We start from the raw sequence: 14,873 nt of genomic DNA on the forward strand, positions 1-14,873 counted from the left end.
CTAAAGGTTACTGCTGCCTTTCACAATGCCTGTATCTGAAGTTATCAAGAGCCCAATTAAGGCATGAAGCCGGATCTGCGAGGGGCCGGGAGAAAACTCTAACGCAATTAGCCATCGTTCTCGCAGCAGTAGCTTGTCACGGAGAAGTAATGTTGCAATTACGTTCGGCTAGCTTGGAACCAGAGGGTTTGCAGATTCTCATCACGCATCTGCGTATTCCCTGGCACTGTAGTGCAAATAGGCAAGGCTCCACTGATGAAGATTTCACATGATCGACAGCTCATTTGGATTTATACCACAGTTTATCATGCTTGGCTCTCCCGAGCAAAGATGCTGTCCTTTGCTGGCGCCGTATCTGACAGGCGAAGCATCAGCACATTGAAGGAAAATAAATCCTAGACTAGCTTTCTTTATTCCCTTTGGTCATTTTACATCCAGCCCCAGAGTGACAACAACCGTAATCTGGGACTGATGCAGGCAGCAAACTGAGCCTTTTAACCAAAACGTTTTTAGTTTGAATCCAGCACGGGGCTGCTGTGCTCTGGAATGAGTCTACTTCATCCAAACCAACTTCAGGCACTATCTTACCACAATAACCGATTTTATGCAAGTTATCCTTTGCTTTGTGTAAACTCATATTCATAAGAGCATACCACAGAATATTCTAACTGAAATCTGTTCTGATGGAGTACATTTGACCTCTTTTGGACTCTTATCAGAGTGGAATTAGCACAGAACATTTTATTGTGTGTGTATGGCAGTTGGCGATATTGGTCTTGTTCAAGGTACATGGCTGTTTATCCTTCTGCATAGTGCAGACATTTACTTGGATTGAACCCATAGCATTGTGGATGTGATTCATTGATGCCCTTTTGATGTGGAAAAAAAATTGTTATGCTGAAGTTGATATAATTATACTGAAAGTATGCTGAAGTATGCTATTCTTCAAACGGGTTGGTGTAGAATTGTGGTAAATTCTCTCATTATCTTAGTTTCATTCTGAGATTACCACATGGCGTGTGGGTGAGAAAGTGTATATGTCAAAAAAAAAACTGATTTCTTTCCTTTTTGGATTTAAAAACGAGGGTACAGATCTAAAGAATTCCGTAACCACATTCAGAAAAGATCTGTGCTCCAAGTACTCAGCATTCAACATCATCTTACTGATGAAAGCAGTAGGCTGAAACATTTGAATTTTTTTGCATCGTTTTAGCTAAAGAAAAAGTTGAGTTGAGATCTTTCTTTGAATGCAGTTACTGAATTCCTTAGATCTGTGCTTAACTCAAAGGCCTGAAATAAGATCGCAGTCCATGCCTGTTTAAAATGCATACAACTTGGATAGTTCCACTCTGATTAGCTTGTACACCTGTGGTGACACTGTGGAGTTAGGTATAAAAGGCTACCATCAACACACAGCATCATTTCACTTATTGAAGGCAATATGTCAAAACAGAATCTTTTAGCCTCGTCTTAACCAACCACTCGAGTGTGAAACTACTGAATGTAGTTACTGTAAAGGAAGTGGAAATCAACTTTATAACCTTCCCTTTCCTATTCATGGTGACGATTTGCACTGCAAATAGAGAACTACTTTGCATGCACTAAATACACCTAAGCTTCTCCTGTCGCAAAGCAAAAAAAAAAAAAAATGTATTTCTTGTATGCTGCTCCAGGAACGGCCGCCCTGTAGCGACCACTGCATTGTTCCCATATCTATTTCAAATATGTAATATGTAATATTTTCTAGGCAAATATGTTTTTTTTCTAGTATCTGACCCTTACCTGACCTCCACAATCTCTTTAACAGCAACCTGACAACCTAATGTTCTGCATTGGCTAGGCTAATTAGCAATGAAACGCTCATTGAAGGGGCCCTTGTGCATTGACAAGGCCTGCAATGCCTGAAGAGGCTCGCCAACAGTAGACGTTAGCTTCTGGCTGATTTTGTGGCTGGGGGCTGTAGTGGCGAGGGTGGACTTTTCACTGTGCTCCATGCACATGTCTTCTCTTCCGCAGCAAACACATCATAAAGAGCAAGCAGTTCTTGTGCGGGAAGAAGAAGTTCAACATGGATCCTAAAAAGGTGAGTTTGTATTCAGTGCTCTGACCTCAGACAGGGTCACATGACAGGGACCTCTCACAAGGTCACATTGTCACAAGAACACATAACAGTGATAGAGGATGAGAATGGGCCATTCAGCCCATCTACGTATGTTTTTTAAATATATTCAGGGCTTTCTAGTGCTGTCATGCCTGGACTTGAATACCCCAAGGGTCTCCACTTTTACTGCTACGCTGTAAATCTCGAGAGGTAGTTTTACTCAAATTTCAGTAAACTGGTTTGAGTAAACCGGTTGTCTTAAAGCTTTCGAGTAGGGCACATTAATCTGTTTGAGTACTTCATTACTCTTTTTTAATTGATTTAAATCGATTTATTCAATTTCTTAAAATTGAGACCACTCGAATAATGTAGTAAAACTCAATTGAGATTTGTCAGTGTAGTGGTTCTGGTTATTGTTAATGGTTTGCAATGGAGACTCATGAGACAGAGAAGGTAGTAAATGCAGAAATCCATTTATTTTTACTGATAGGAGAGTCAGGCGTCACAGACCCCATAGTGGTCAGAGCAATTATGTTGTCAGCGGATCGCTAGTCTGAACCAATTAAAACGCTTTGCTATCGAGCCACATCTTTTGATTGGCTCCAGTGAGTTTGTGACTTGAGCACAATGTTATTGGCATCCATTGAGGGGTCGCTTGCAAATTACGGTCTGCAAGGGAGATTGGCGTCCGCTGCCATTTTTCGAGCAGCCCTCTGGGTGCTGAAGCGCGCAGACAGCAGAACGAAGATGGCCGCACGCATGTCAGCGGAGGACAGCGGTACGCCTCGGGGATACGCGAGTCTGAGAGCGCGTGCAGCGAGCTCGTCGAGAGGCGCGCTGGGCTCAGAGGCGCAGGGAACCACATCCTGCCTGCAGGAGGAAGAGTGAAGAACTGGGGCATGTGGTCGCGCCTGCCGAAATGCAGAACTCTAGCTGCGCTGACACTCCACCGGGGATCATCTGCCATTTCTGTACCCCGAGAAAACATATTCAGACTCGGTGTTTTGCGAGTGGAGGTTTTATTTTGAAAAAGTAGCTTCAGGCCTCTCTGTTAAGGATGGACAGACTCAGTGCTGTGTGTGTAACCCAAGCAGATTAAGTCTTCATAATACGGAAATGAAAGCAGATCTTGAGCCAGCATGGTTTAACTTTCACAGAGTAATTATTATTATAATGAATGAAAAGGAAAACCTGTTCAGGGCAGCACACACCTTTATACATTTTATAGAATGCAGCCCATTTAGGGAGCTGTGTTTTTCGAGGTATCCTTGCCCCAAGGGTATTATGGTAGTGCTTAAATGGGGAAGCGAACCAGTCACCTGTGGTTCATGTAAGTGCGTTAACCAAAAAGGAGTGTTGCTTGGGCAAAATGATTCAACTGGAGTTCTCAGTCAGTGTCAGCTGATGTTGCCACTGCAGGATGATTGGACGCGTGAGGCCACGACCTGTGGACCGAGGAGTGCTGCTGGGATTCTCTCTCAGTAGATCAGCGCAGTTTGTCGATTCGACTGCTGGTGTATTGTATAGGAAGTGTGGTGTGCGTGGGGGTTAAAGCTGCCAGGAAACCATTTGCACGAAGACCAGAATGCAGTTTCTTCCTCTCTGTGAAGCTCTGCGGGTTTCACAGGTCTGTGTGGTTGAGAAGGCGTGGGACCCTGCAAGCTGTTAACACTAAATGTTTCGTTTTTTATTGTCTTTGTTCAAGCACAGATCCTCACTACTGTTGCTGTTAACATAAATTCTAATCTCCAAAGTAGTTAATAGTTTTGTAATTGAGGTATTCTATTTTGAACTTTTTTTGGAATTGCCTTTCCTACCATTGGAAAAGTGAGTGTCTCTCACCATTGGCTCCCATTGGCTGGTAGGGTCTTGCGACCTAAACAATGTGTGATTGAATACAAACTGTACTTTATTATACTGTAGGTTTAGTACCCACTAAGCTTACCACACAGTGACCAAAATGGAAGTTAGAATGACTTTGGATAGCTTTTTCTGAGCTGTTGTTGAGCCTTACCCATTCTCTCCTCTTCTTCTCTGGTACTTCCTTTCCCTGGACCCCCCCTTCACCTACCCACTCTCTCTCTCTCTCTCTCTCTCTCTCCCACTCTCTCTTTGGCTCCAGGGTATGCAGTACCTGGTTGATAATGGTCTTCTGGAGTGGGAGCCCCAGGCGGTGGCAGAGTTCCTTTACAAAGAGGAGGGCCTTAACAAGACGGCAATTGGGGACTTCCTGGGCGAGAGGTATGATCAGGAGGACAACGGTGATGACGATATCGACAGTGACAGCGATTATGATGATGATGATAATGATTTTGATTCACTCTTATCTCACTGTGTTTGTCTGCAGGGAAGATGTGCACCTTCAGATTTTGAGAGCGTTTGTGGAGCTGCATGAATTTTCAGACCTTAACCTTGTGCAGGCACTGAGGTGAGTATAAGTACAGAGTAAGGACAGCATTAGTACTGAGCATTTTAAGCACACAGAAATGGTTGTTGCTCCGAATGAGGGGGTCTGTTCAATAAATAACAGAAATCACTGTAATGTCAATGTGAAGATTTTTACAGTAATCACAGCAATATTCAGTGTAATGTAAGCGGTTGGCTGTTCCAAGCCTTGACCCAATTGTCCACCTGTCCTTCAGGCAGTTCCTGTGGAGCTTCCGCCTCCCAGGCGAAGCCCAGAAGATCGATCGCATGATGGAAGCCTTCGCCAGCCGCTACTGCAGCTGCAACGCCGGCGTCTTCCAGTCCACAGGTACGGCGGCCGTTGTCTACCCCCTCTCACTTTACCTGGGAAACAAGACAGTAAGGGCAGGCAGGCAACGCTCGAGCGGAACTGTTGCGTTCAAATTTGCCCAGTGCTCCAAAAACCAGAGAAAGGATGGGAACAATCTGTGTTGAGTGACAGTTGACAGATAGACAAAGACAAACAGACGAAGGAGAATGCCATGTGTCTGCTGTCAGAGCAGAGCTAAGGCTGACATGGAGTGTTTTGTCATGCTCCAGCGGTCTGATCTTCATCCAGCTGGCACTGTCTATGTCATATGCCTCATTCCACATAACAAATGGTGTTCTATAGCCGCAGGTATCGTTTTACACAGTGCAGGTTTCTGAAGTCCTTTCTTTATGGTTTGTGCCTTCGCGTTGTTGCTGGAGAAACCTGCACTGCCGCCACTTTGATTTTACCGTTAAATACCGAAGGGGAAAATGGCGGCGGTACCCTGTTTGCTTGTTAGGTTACAAGAAAAATCAGCGTTCAGAAGAATTTTCAGAAACTCTGGATGGAGGACAGTGAATTCAAATCTGACTTGGTGCTTGAGCAAAGAAAACATATCTACTTGTCCCTCAGTGACGTCTTTAAGAGTTGCTGAAAGTGTCCTGAAACAAAGGAAATGGTTTCACACAGAACAGTAATAATGGTGGTATCTGAGTGATGTAACAGCCATGGTGTTGGCTAAGACACACACCTCCAGATGGTCCATTTGTAACTCACTTGTAACGGGGCTGTTGGATGGCAGAATCTGAAAGCACTTCTGGCATAGGCTAGTGTTCTCTTATCAGGAATTACAATGTGTTTATTTATGACAAAGCCACACGTGAATTCCTCTAAGAGCCTTTTTTAACACTGTATATTTTAACCCTCTCAGCAGACATCCATATCAAGAAGAGCTTGCCTCTTTAAATGCAATTGGTATTTCGGCGTGAACTTTATGTTAAGCTATCTTCATATTATGAACTACTTTGTCGTCATAAAAAAAACCCCAGTTTGACGCATGAATAAAAAGTGTGCACCAGCTGCTGTGTATTGTCAGTGTTTATTGTCTCTATGAATAATGAAGTTAATTGAAAATACCATGCTATTTAAAATTGAATGTATGCAATGTAGTAATGCAACAGGTTTTCTCAGCTCCTGAAAAAGGTGTTTTTCCTGAAAGATTTTTTGAAAGGTTTTCTTTGGAATGCTGATTTTTTTAAACCTTAGTTATTTACTTTTATTTATTTTTTTGTGGGGATGGGGTAGACACCTGCTACATCCTGTCGTTTGCCATCATCATGTTGAACACCAGCCTCCATAACCCCAGCGTGAAGGAGAAGACCACGCTGGAACGCTTCATCAGCATGAACCGAGGCATCAACAACGGCGGTGACCTACCGAGCGAGCTGCTGACGGTGAGGGGGCGGGGCTGAGGGGCAGAGAGGGTGGGGCATGCACAGACCCCACCCACTACCACAAGCAGGTTGATTCACAACGATTCTAGAGTGGATGGGTCCAATGAGGAACTATCCCTCATGCAATTCTGTGGGTCGAAATCAGACTGTTCTTCAGCCTGTGTCATTTATTTATTTATGTATTTTTATTTTTTTAAAGATTTTTTTACACCATGCAAGTGAAGCTGCTTGTACCCCAGTCATGCATACACACACATATATATATATTCGGCTCTATAATGTTTGGGACAAATACTTTTTTTTCTTGATTTGGCTCTGCACTCCACAATTTTAGATTTGAAATTTAACAATTAACATGTGGTTAAAGTGCAGTTTTGTAGCTTTTATTAAAGGGTATTTTCTTATAGATTTTGGTTTCACCTTGAAGAAATGACAGCACTTTTTATACATACTTGAACCAATAGTTTCATGATTGGTTCAAGACTGGTTGCAAGTGTGTCACTGATTTTATTTATATCTGTGTTAATAAATGGGCGGCCCTGGAACACAGGGATGGGTCTTTGTTAGGCTTCAGTATTACTGAGAGATAAGGCTGTCAAAAGTGCCATGAAATTTAATTTGAATATTAGCTTTTGTAATTAGTTAAGAGTTCGAATATATTCGAATATCATTTGCCTATAATTAAAAAAAAACAAGCTGCTTATTGTCGGGCGCTCTAAACTGGTCTGCGCCTTATTTTCCACAAGCGGGCAGTAGAATAGAAGACATCGGTGAACTTTCATACTAGGTTAGTACATCTGGGGCCTCATTTATAAAACGTATTTTAGATGAACTATGTGGCGCGTACGTAGAAAATAACGTCAAAGTGGTGATTTATAAAATTTCAACATGACTCGATTTGACCGTGGAAACGGCTGTGGCTCTACGTCAGGTCTTCATTTGACGGATGCACGCAAGTTCATTTTTATAAATGAGCCCCCTGCTGTTTCTATAGCCTAATGCGCAAATGAATAAAGCACGTTCCCGTGGATGTAATTTGCCACAACTTGGCATTTATTAATCACAATAATAGGAAAATGATTGGTTATAGTAAATCCCTGTTTATTTCTTAACACAAAAACTATTCAAACGGCTAATACCTGTAGCCTAAAACAACAGAAATTACTTACTCTGTTTAGTTTGTTTAACTTCTTTTATCATCCAATTTTATCAAAATCTTCAGAACAGAAAGGAAACATAGCTTGCCTTGTGGACATTATTTAGCCTAAATTGATAGCTGACCAGATCTGTTGAACGAAGTGAAAAAAGAGACTGGCTCTCGAGGCTAGCTGACCAGTAACGTTAGGTGTCCATGGAGCTGAAAGTATCACCGGAGGTTATTGGCAAGGAAAACCAGACGATACACTTGCTCTGGGTCCAGGGCAGAATGTTTTTTGTTGACAAAGGAAGTAACGTTAGCACAGGAAATGAACTTTGCGTGCATGAACATGATTCGCCACATGAAATTAAAGCCTGTATATTCATGTTAATTACAAAACGCGGGATCCAAAACTAATATTCGAATGCTCAAATTTAGGTTCGAACTTAAAAAAAGAAAAGATTTTCGAATAGTTTTCGAACTTAAAATATTTTTTGACAGCCCTACTGAGAGAATAGCGGTGTTCATGTGGGGTGGCATATGTGAGGTAGATTTTATTTCTGTTATCATTCTCATGAATAATAGTGATAATTCTCTGAATTGTTTGTAGAATTCTGCAGGGTAAACTTACTGTTATTCAGATTTTATGGATGAGCCTCATTAGGCACCATGTGTTCTGACACATGGTGCCTAATGATAATTCAGCTACCAGTGATGAATTGAATTATGAAATATGAATACCCTGTGTTGTGTATGCCAGCACAGACCACTGAATTCTATCTCATTTTTTAAGCTTGATCTCATCAAAATAGCAGAATCACTTTCTCAATGGGGGTTCCCCTCATGTTCCTAGAAATGGTGACAGTATTTAACCCTGTATTCACTGTAAATACAATAACCCCCCTCCCCCCTTCAGAAACTGTATGAGAGCATTCGGAGTGAGCCCTTTAAAATCCCGGAGGATGACGGGAACGACCTCACGCACACCTTCTTCAACCCTGATCGAGAAGGCTGGCTCCTCAAACTCGGTGAGACACACGGTGTTGCGTTGCGGTGCTTGATGCAAATAAACCTTGAGATTGCAAAGTCATCCGCAATAAGATGGAAATCACGTCATGACAAGGGAATCTGAATTGTGTAAGAGCAAAGCGGCGTGCAGATTTTTCAGCGCAGCTAGATTTATTTGAGTTGCGAATTAAATACTGAATTCCGCTTGACAACACCTGACAGGTACTGTATAGGCTGTGCTTCGTGAGAGAAATGTGTTGACAGTTTAAAATTCAGTCACTCGGCAGGCACTTTTAGCCAAAGCAACTTACTAAAGTGCATTTCACATGGTAAGCAAACACCATTAGAGCTAGAGATAGATAAAGTCAAAGTCATAAGTGCTACCAGGGGTGTAGCACAAAATTCTGGTCCCTATACATAAGCAGTCTCTGTGGGCCCCCTTCCGCTCTTGATCCATGTCTCTCACGCATCATACTAGGCTTTTTGAGGGCCCTCCCCCCATTCGGGCCCTAGGTAGTCAGTCCCACGTTTTCCCCCAACTGAGTGCTACAGTACATGTATGCCTTAAGACCTGCAAGATTAAAGCAAGGGAAGGGTCAGGGTTTTACAGGGAAAGATTTTTTACCCCATAAACAGATACCAGTTTACTAATTAAGTTCTTACTCTGTTTTTTTCTCCTCCTGGCCAATAGGGGGCAGAGTGAAGACCTGGAAGAGGAGGTGGTTCATTCTGACAGACAACTGCCTGTACTACTTTAAGTACACAACAGTAAGTTGTCATTGCATTGTACAGTGCTGATTACTAGCATTATATACTATATAGGGGTCCAGTCAGGTCAAGTGATAAAAAGATTTAGGTTTAAAGAACTGATCCGGGATTGGTTGTTTGGGGTAGAAGATTTGTACTGGTTCTTCCCACTGTAGTTCCTAAGATATGGACACAGGGAGAACTATAGCCAATCGTGTGTATGCTTTAAGTTGACAGTGACTTTAGCTCAGCAGTCACAAACAATGACAGGAGGAACAACGACATACAGTACACGTGGGCCTTTGCAGCTGAAATGACCATTCATGGCTGTGGACCGTTTTTAAGGAAGTGAAATGCGCTGGGTGTCTCATTCTAACAATGCGCCTCTCTGATCAGGACAAAGAGCCCAGGGGCATCATTCCGCTGGAGAACCTGTGCGTGGCAGAAGTCATGGAACCTCACAAACCAGTACGTCGGAGACACGCTCTTCTGTCATTCAAGAGGAATCATCATTTGTGTCCCGCCCTTTATTACGATTATTCATTTTTTTTCAAGCACAGTTACTGTCTACAGAAAGATATTGGCCTCTGTAAGACTACGCCATTCACTTCCGATCAGAAAAAAGCAATGTTCAATATGTATTTTGTATATGTAAAAAAAAAATATATATATATATGAATAGAATTTATTTATTTATTTAATTTTATATAATTAACAGCGTCATTTTTTCCCCCGTGTATGATGTATGTACTTATGCACACATGTACGCTTGTGTCTGTGTAGTACTGCCTGGAGCTCTATAACCCCATCTGCAAGGGTCAGAAGATCAAGGCCTGTAAGACGGACAGAGACGGACGAGTGGTGGAAGGACAGCACCAGTCTTACAAGATCTCTGCCTCCACGGGCGAAGAGCGAGACGATTGGATGAAGTCAATCAGGTCAGACCCGCCTCCAAACTGCTCCAGCAAACTGGCAGCCAGGACTACCAGCCAGGTCCCGCCTGTCGTTCAGACACCAGATCTCTTCTGAAAAAATGATCGACAGTGAGGGTGACGTGCATCCATGGCTCTTTGCTCTTCACTTTTTTTTTATTTTTTGGCAAATATCAAAATCGGAAAACTTTGTGTTAATTTGAAAAACAAAATGTAGAAAATGTAGGATCAGAAAATATGCTTGTCAGAGTTTGAGTTAAAATTCAAGGTTACCTGGATATTTTGATTGAATGTCCCTGTGTACAACTGCATGGTATTAGCGACATATAATAAATTAGAAAGAAAGTCAACCTCACTTGATTATATGATGCATTATTTTAATTACTTGTATTGAGAAGAAATGTTATAGTGGCTTATAATTTTACATGATCTTCTTCCTGATGTTTAGATGTAATCTGGTGGTGTCATACAGTACAATAAAGAAATGCCATTTTGATTTATCTTCTCAAATCAATTTTTATCAGTTTGAGAGCTCAGTTGTTCTCCTGTTTGATTTTTTAAATTTTGAGTTAGCTATCACTCCTGAATGACAGTAGACTGCTTGTGTCCCTCCACAGGGCGTGTATCACCAAAGATCCCTTCTACGACCTGGTGAGTGTCCGGAAGAGAAAGGTAATCAACCATGTCTCCCAGGACTGAGAGGTTATAGGTCAGTCAGTGCCTGTAGGACTTTGGATTCTGGGAAATGGTGTTCTCAGTACAGAGATGAGATGGACTACTCCTGCTCTAAGAAGATCAGGTGTTCTCATTAATGGAATGCTTTGCCACAACGGCACCCTTTGCCTGGATTGGACAGAAGCACCGCATGGGTGTTGCCCTCTTAGCCAATCGTCTCCCTCTATCATCCAGAACATTTTTTTCCTGAAGTGTTGCTGAAAATGTTGCCTCATTAAGATAGGACACAGAATTTGTTTAATGGTGCATTACTACCGTCTGTAAGACAATTAGGAAACTGTACCCACTGATGTGCCCTCAGCTGGATATGGGAGCTTTCATCAATTAATCGCAAAAAAAGACCAACAAGTGTGAAATATGGCACCATCAGCAGAGAGGACTTAATGGAGTTACACCCTGAACTCGGACCCTGCCCCGTTCCGACCAGAATGAACATCACATAGACAGTTCTGCTACATGCAGTGTGCAAGAAATGAGCCGAAACTACATCTGTGGTTGTTTTTAAAAATTGGTTTTTAATCACTGTTCTAATATCGAATTGAGTTCTTCGCTTCGTGTCGCGAGTTCAAATAGAATTTTGAAACAGTTTGACCATCAGCATGTGGCAGCTCACTTTATTGCAGGGGTAGGCAGGTCCAAGCCCGGAGAGACGGTGTGTTTACAGGAACTTGGTTTACTAATTACCCTGGTTCAATTGAGCTAAATTGTTGGATAAGCCAGTGCCTCACATTTAATTAATATAGGGACAGTCTTTAGCTGTCATTCATAAGCTTAAGTAATTTAGCAAAAAGGTCAGACGTTGTAGAGGACTGGACTAATTAAATACTTGAGGGTGGAAGTTGACATGAAAAGCATAAACTGACCTTTGGCCACCAGTGCTCTATAACGTGCCTACCTGGGTGATGCATGGCAGCCTTTTTTTGCCAGAACGCTCACCACACATTAGCTAAGGTAATGGATTCTGTCTACAAGAAATGTAGATACTGCTACAGTTTAGATACGGTACATTTTTACATTATATTTGCAAAGAAAAATCTGAGGTTTCAAACTGAGATTGTGAGCAACATGGAACATTTATTCAAACTTGTCAAAAATGAAAGGCATTAAGGTTGAACAAAAAGACTAATCACTAGCTGTGAGTGGCCTGTTGTCGTTGTTTGAATGTTTGGGATGCTCAAAAGGTCTTTCTGGTGTTTGGACTGGTCTGGTAGTAAGGTGAAATACACCATTCACTTTAGAAATGACTCCATACACTCCAGCTCACGCAATAGGGAATTCAAGTGATGACATCACACCTCCTAAGTCACATCTGAGGGATGTGGCAGAAAGCATGCACTGAGCCACCAGGTATGGGACAACAAGGATGTAGGATAGCTGTTAAAAGTGAAAAGGGTTCTGATTGGTCAGTCCACAGTCACACTTTGGGCACACCTTCAGCTTTTTCTGGAGGTATTTCCTACTTACCTACCCACCTGTGCCTCTTTCCATGTGTATTTGTAGTGCGGAAATTGTGAAGTCAACTTGGACATGTTTTTTAATCTGCATTCGCATTTACTGGCTGCACTGTGTCTTTAAATTGGGGCCTGTAGTGGAATGGTAATGTGAGAGATAAGAAAAGGGAAGTTTCTCATGAAACACAGTACCAGTGACAGAGCCCCTATTTTTAGAGCCAAAATATATGACATTAGTCTCACATCCACCCTGTTCAAGAAGTCAAGCTGGGAGCACAGGGGTATATACATAGAATGCTACATTATTATAATAAATGTAAATCCAAGCCAGTCCCCTCCTGGTCATCTCTGATACCCTAAAATATGTTTTACTATGACTTTGCTCCACATAGTCAGCTTGGGAGAGGGTTTACATAATTGTGGAGAGACATTTGAATGTTATACTGACCGCTTCCAAATTCCAAAACCAACATCATTCTGGTTTGTTAGCAGCCCAAATCAAGCCTCCAACCTGCTTTCACTGTTATTTCATAGAAAAAGAATCAATTTTTTTTATTCTTTTGTAAGTTTTTTTTGTTTTTTTTTGTTGCTGATCCTGATAAATAATGTCCCAGTCATCATTTTCTATTCCTCCAAATTAGTTCTTATTAGTGCTACCTCCTTCCCCCTGCTAAAGGCTATCTGCAGCTATTTACATATAACTAAATTGTTCAACCAGTTTTCATTATTATTTATCATTTTTACAGAGGGTTTCCCCATGGACTCCCATGTTAAACTAATACTGCATTTGACAATAGTAAAAATAAATCTGAAGCAGTTAATAATGTGTATGTAAAACCCTGTATGTCTGTTTTGTGACAATTATTTTGCCATTATAATGCAATTTTTAAATATCTTGATGTGATGTTTGCTATGTTTTTGTAGATTTTTCCTTATGAATGCACTGATTTTGTGGAGCTGTTTCTTTGTTTATAGCACAATATCAACTGTAAATGTTCTTGTAAATAATTAGCAAAGAAAAAATATTTTATTATCTTGTATATATATATTAAAAGCCTTATTTAATAAATTAATTGCTCTAAATCAACAAAGATGCACATGTTTCTGTTAGATTTACTCTTTCAGTCCTTTCAATTCTTTCATAGCCTTTTTGAGTAACATCACTGAAACCACAAACAAGAATGCCAACAATTCACCTATACCAATGGAGCTAGCAGAACCTAGCAGAACCTTTCAGCTCTAATATCCATAGCCTCACAGTGTGGTTGATAGCAATAACTGCGCTACATGTAGGGTTTGTGGTACTTATTACTAATGCAGTTATAAGCTTATAACTCCATGGTGGGGCCCTGCTCTTATACCTTCAAGTCTTTACAAAGCGAGCCATGTAAATTGGGTTATGCCTTGACTAAAGTTTTTTTTTTCTTCTGTCAGGTCTACAAGCAGATTCATCAAGATAAACAAAGTTTTGTGAGGCGAAATAGTTACACTGTTCAGTTGTTTCCATTTAAGGTGTATAAAGCTGCACAACATGCACTGTACGTCACTATTTCTTAGTAGCTATAGATCTGATCAGCAGGTGGCTAGCAACCATCTGTCTGTATCATGGGTAAACAGTTAGAACAAAACGATTGTGTTAAAAAAAGCTCCCTTTGTGTTCTACCATGAGCAAATACACAAATGGCTTGGAGAAATTAGCCTGTTTTCGTAAGCAACTTATTTTTTTAGCAAATACAGACACTTCTTGTAAGAGGCAGGAAAACAATTAACAAAACAGTGCTTAAAAACTTTGGTCACATAGAATAGGATATAAGATTTTCAGATGTATTTTTTTTTCCAATAAGCTTTTTTTTAAAGTCTACTTTCTGCCAGCAGGTGGCGCCCACTGATAAACTTTTGTAAGTAGGCTCAACGAGTCCCCGCCAGGTGTTTGAGGACAAAATTTAGGATGCCTCTTATTACTTGACCTTTCAAAATGGCAGTTTTGGATTTTTTCCCGTCTCTGTGCTGTTTGGCTTCTGTCGCCCGATGCCAGGGAAAATTAAGGAATGAAGAGATACAAAAAATAAAAAGGACTTGAGGATCACACCCTCATCTTTTATTGAATTTCACTCAGGACAACTCGCATATTAAAATATTTACATGGATATGTAAATACGTATTTTTGGTTTCGCAGTGAATGGATCTGCTTTAGGTATTACTGCACTACCCTATCTAACAGAGAGTACTATACATCTCCCCTACTAAACAGGAGGAATACCAGAAAACCCCCCAGTTTCTAGAAGCAGATCCAAACAATTGGTGGTGCTGGGGTGGTGGAGGGTGAGTGCAATTCTGAGCAGTAGCAGTGAAGCATGCAAAAGCAACACAGGCAAGCGGCAGCATTGAGAGATCTAATTGTTGGTTTAAAAAGGCGCTCCATTGGTGATGTGTGCCTGTGATTGGATGGGTAAGAGAAGAGTGTCGTGTGTATGCAATTGGATGATTGTGGAAACACGTGAGTATGCGATTTAAGGGGCCAACCGATTGGTTGGCTGCGATTTTTGAGTTTCCTGACAGAACTTGCTTTGCGTACTCCGTGAGCAACGCTC

General features: G+C 41.4%; 1 protein-coding gene across 4 annotated transcripts in view; it reads left to right on the forward strand.

The window, feature by feature from the left end:
• The window catches only part of LOC135242919 (cytohesin-3-like), a 33,464-nt gene extending 20,103 nt beyond the window's left edge, over nt 1-13,361 (forward strand). For all 4 annotated transcript variants that reach the window (XM_064314249.1, XM_064314246.1, XM_064314247.1 and 1 more), the window contains 10 exons: nt 2,017-2,083; nt 4,224-4,342; nt 4,449-4,529; nt 4,744-4,856; nt 6,123-6,271; nt 8,326-8,437; nt 9,109-9,185; nt 9,561-9,632; nt 9,948-10,102; nt 10,714-13,361. In XM_064314249.1, coding sequence (XP_064170319.1) covers nt 2,017-2,083; nt 4,224-4,342; nt 4,449-4,529; nt 4,744-4,856; nt 6,123-6,271; nt 8,326-8,437; nt 9,109-9,185; nt 9,561-9,632; nt 9,948-10,102; nt 10,714-10,795 — 1,027 coding nt within the window. In that variant the 3' untranslated portion in view covers nt 10,796-13,361. The remainder of the gene's footprint in view (nt 1-2,016; nt 2,084-4,223; nt 4,343-4,448; nt 4,530-4,743; nt 4,857-6,122; nt 6,272-8,325; nt 8,438-9,108; nt 9,186-9,560; nt 9,633-9,947; nt 10,103-10,713) is intronic.
• The last annotated feature ends 1,512 nt before the right edge of the window (nt 13,362-14,873 follow it).

The sequence above is a fragment of the Anguilla rostrata genome, chromosome 17, assembly GCF_018555375.3.
Source record: "Anguilla rostrata isolate EN2019 chromosome 17, ASM1855537v3, whole genome shotgun sequence".
In the NCBI taxonomy this organism is placed as follows: domain Eukaryota; kingdom Metazoa; phylum Chordata; class Actinopteri; order Anguilliformes; family Anguillidae; genus Anguilla; species Anguilla rostrata.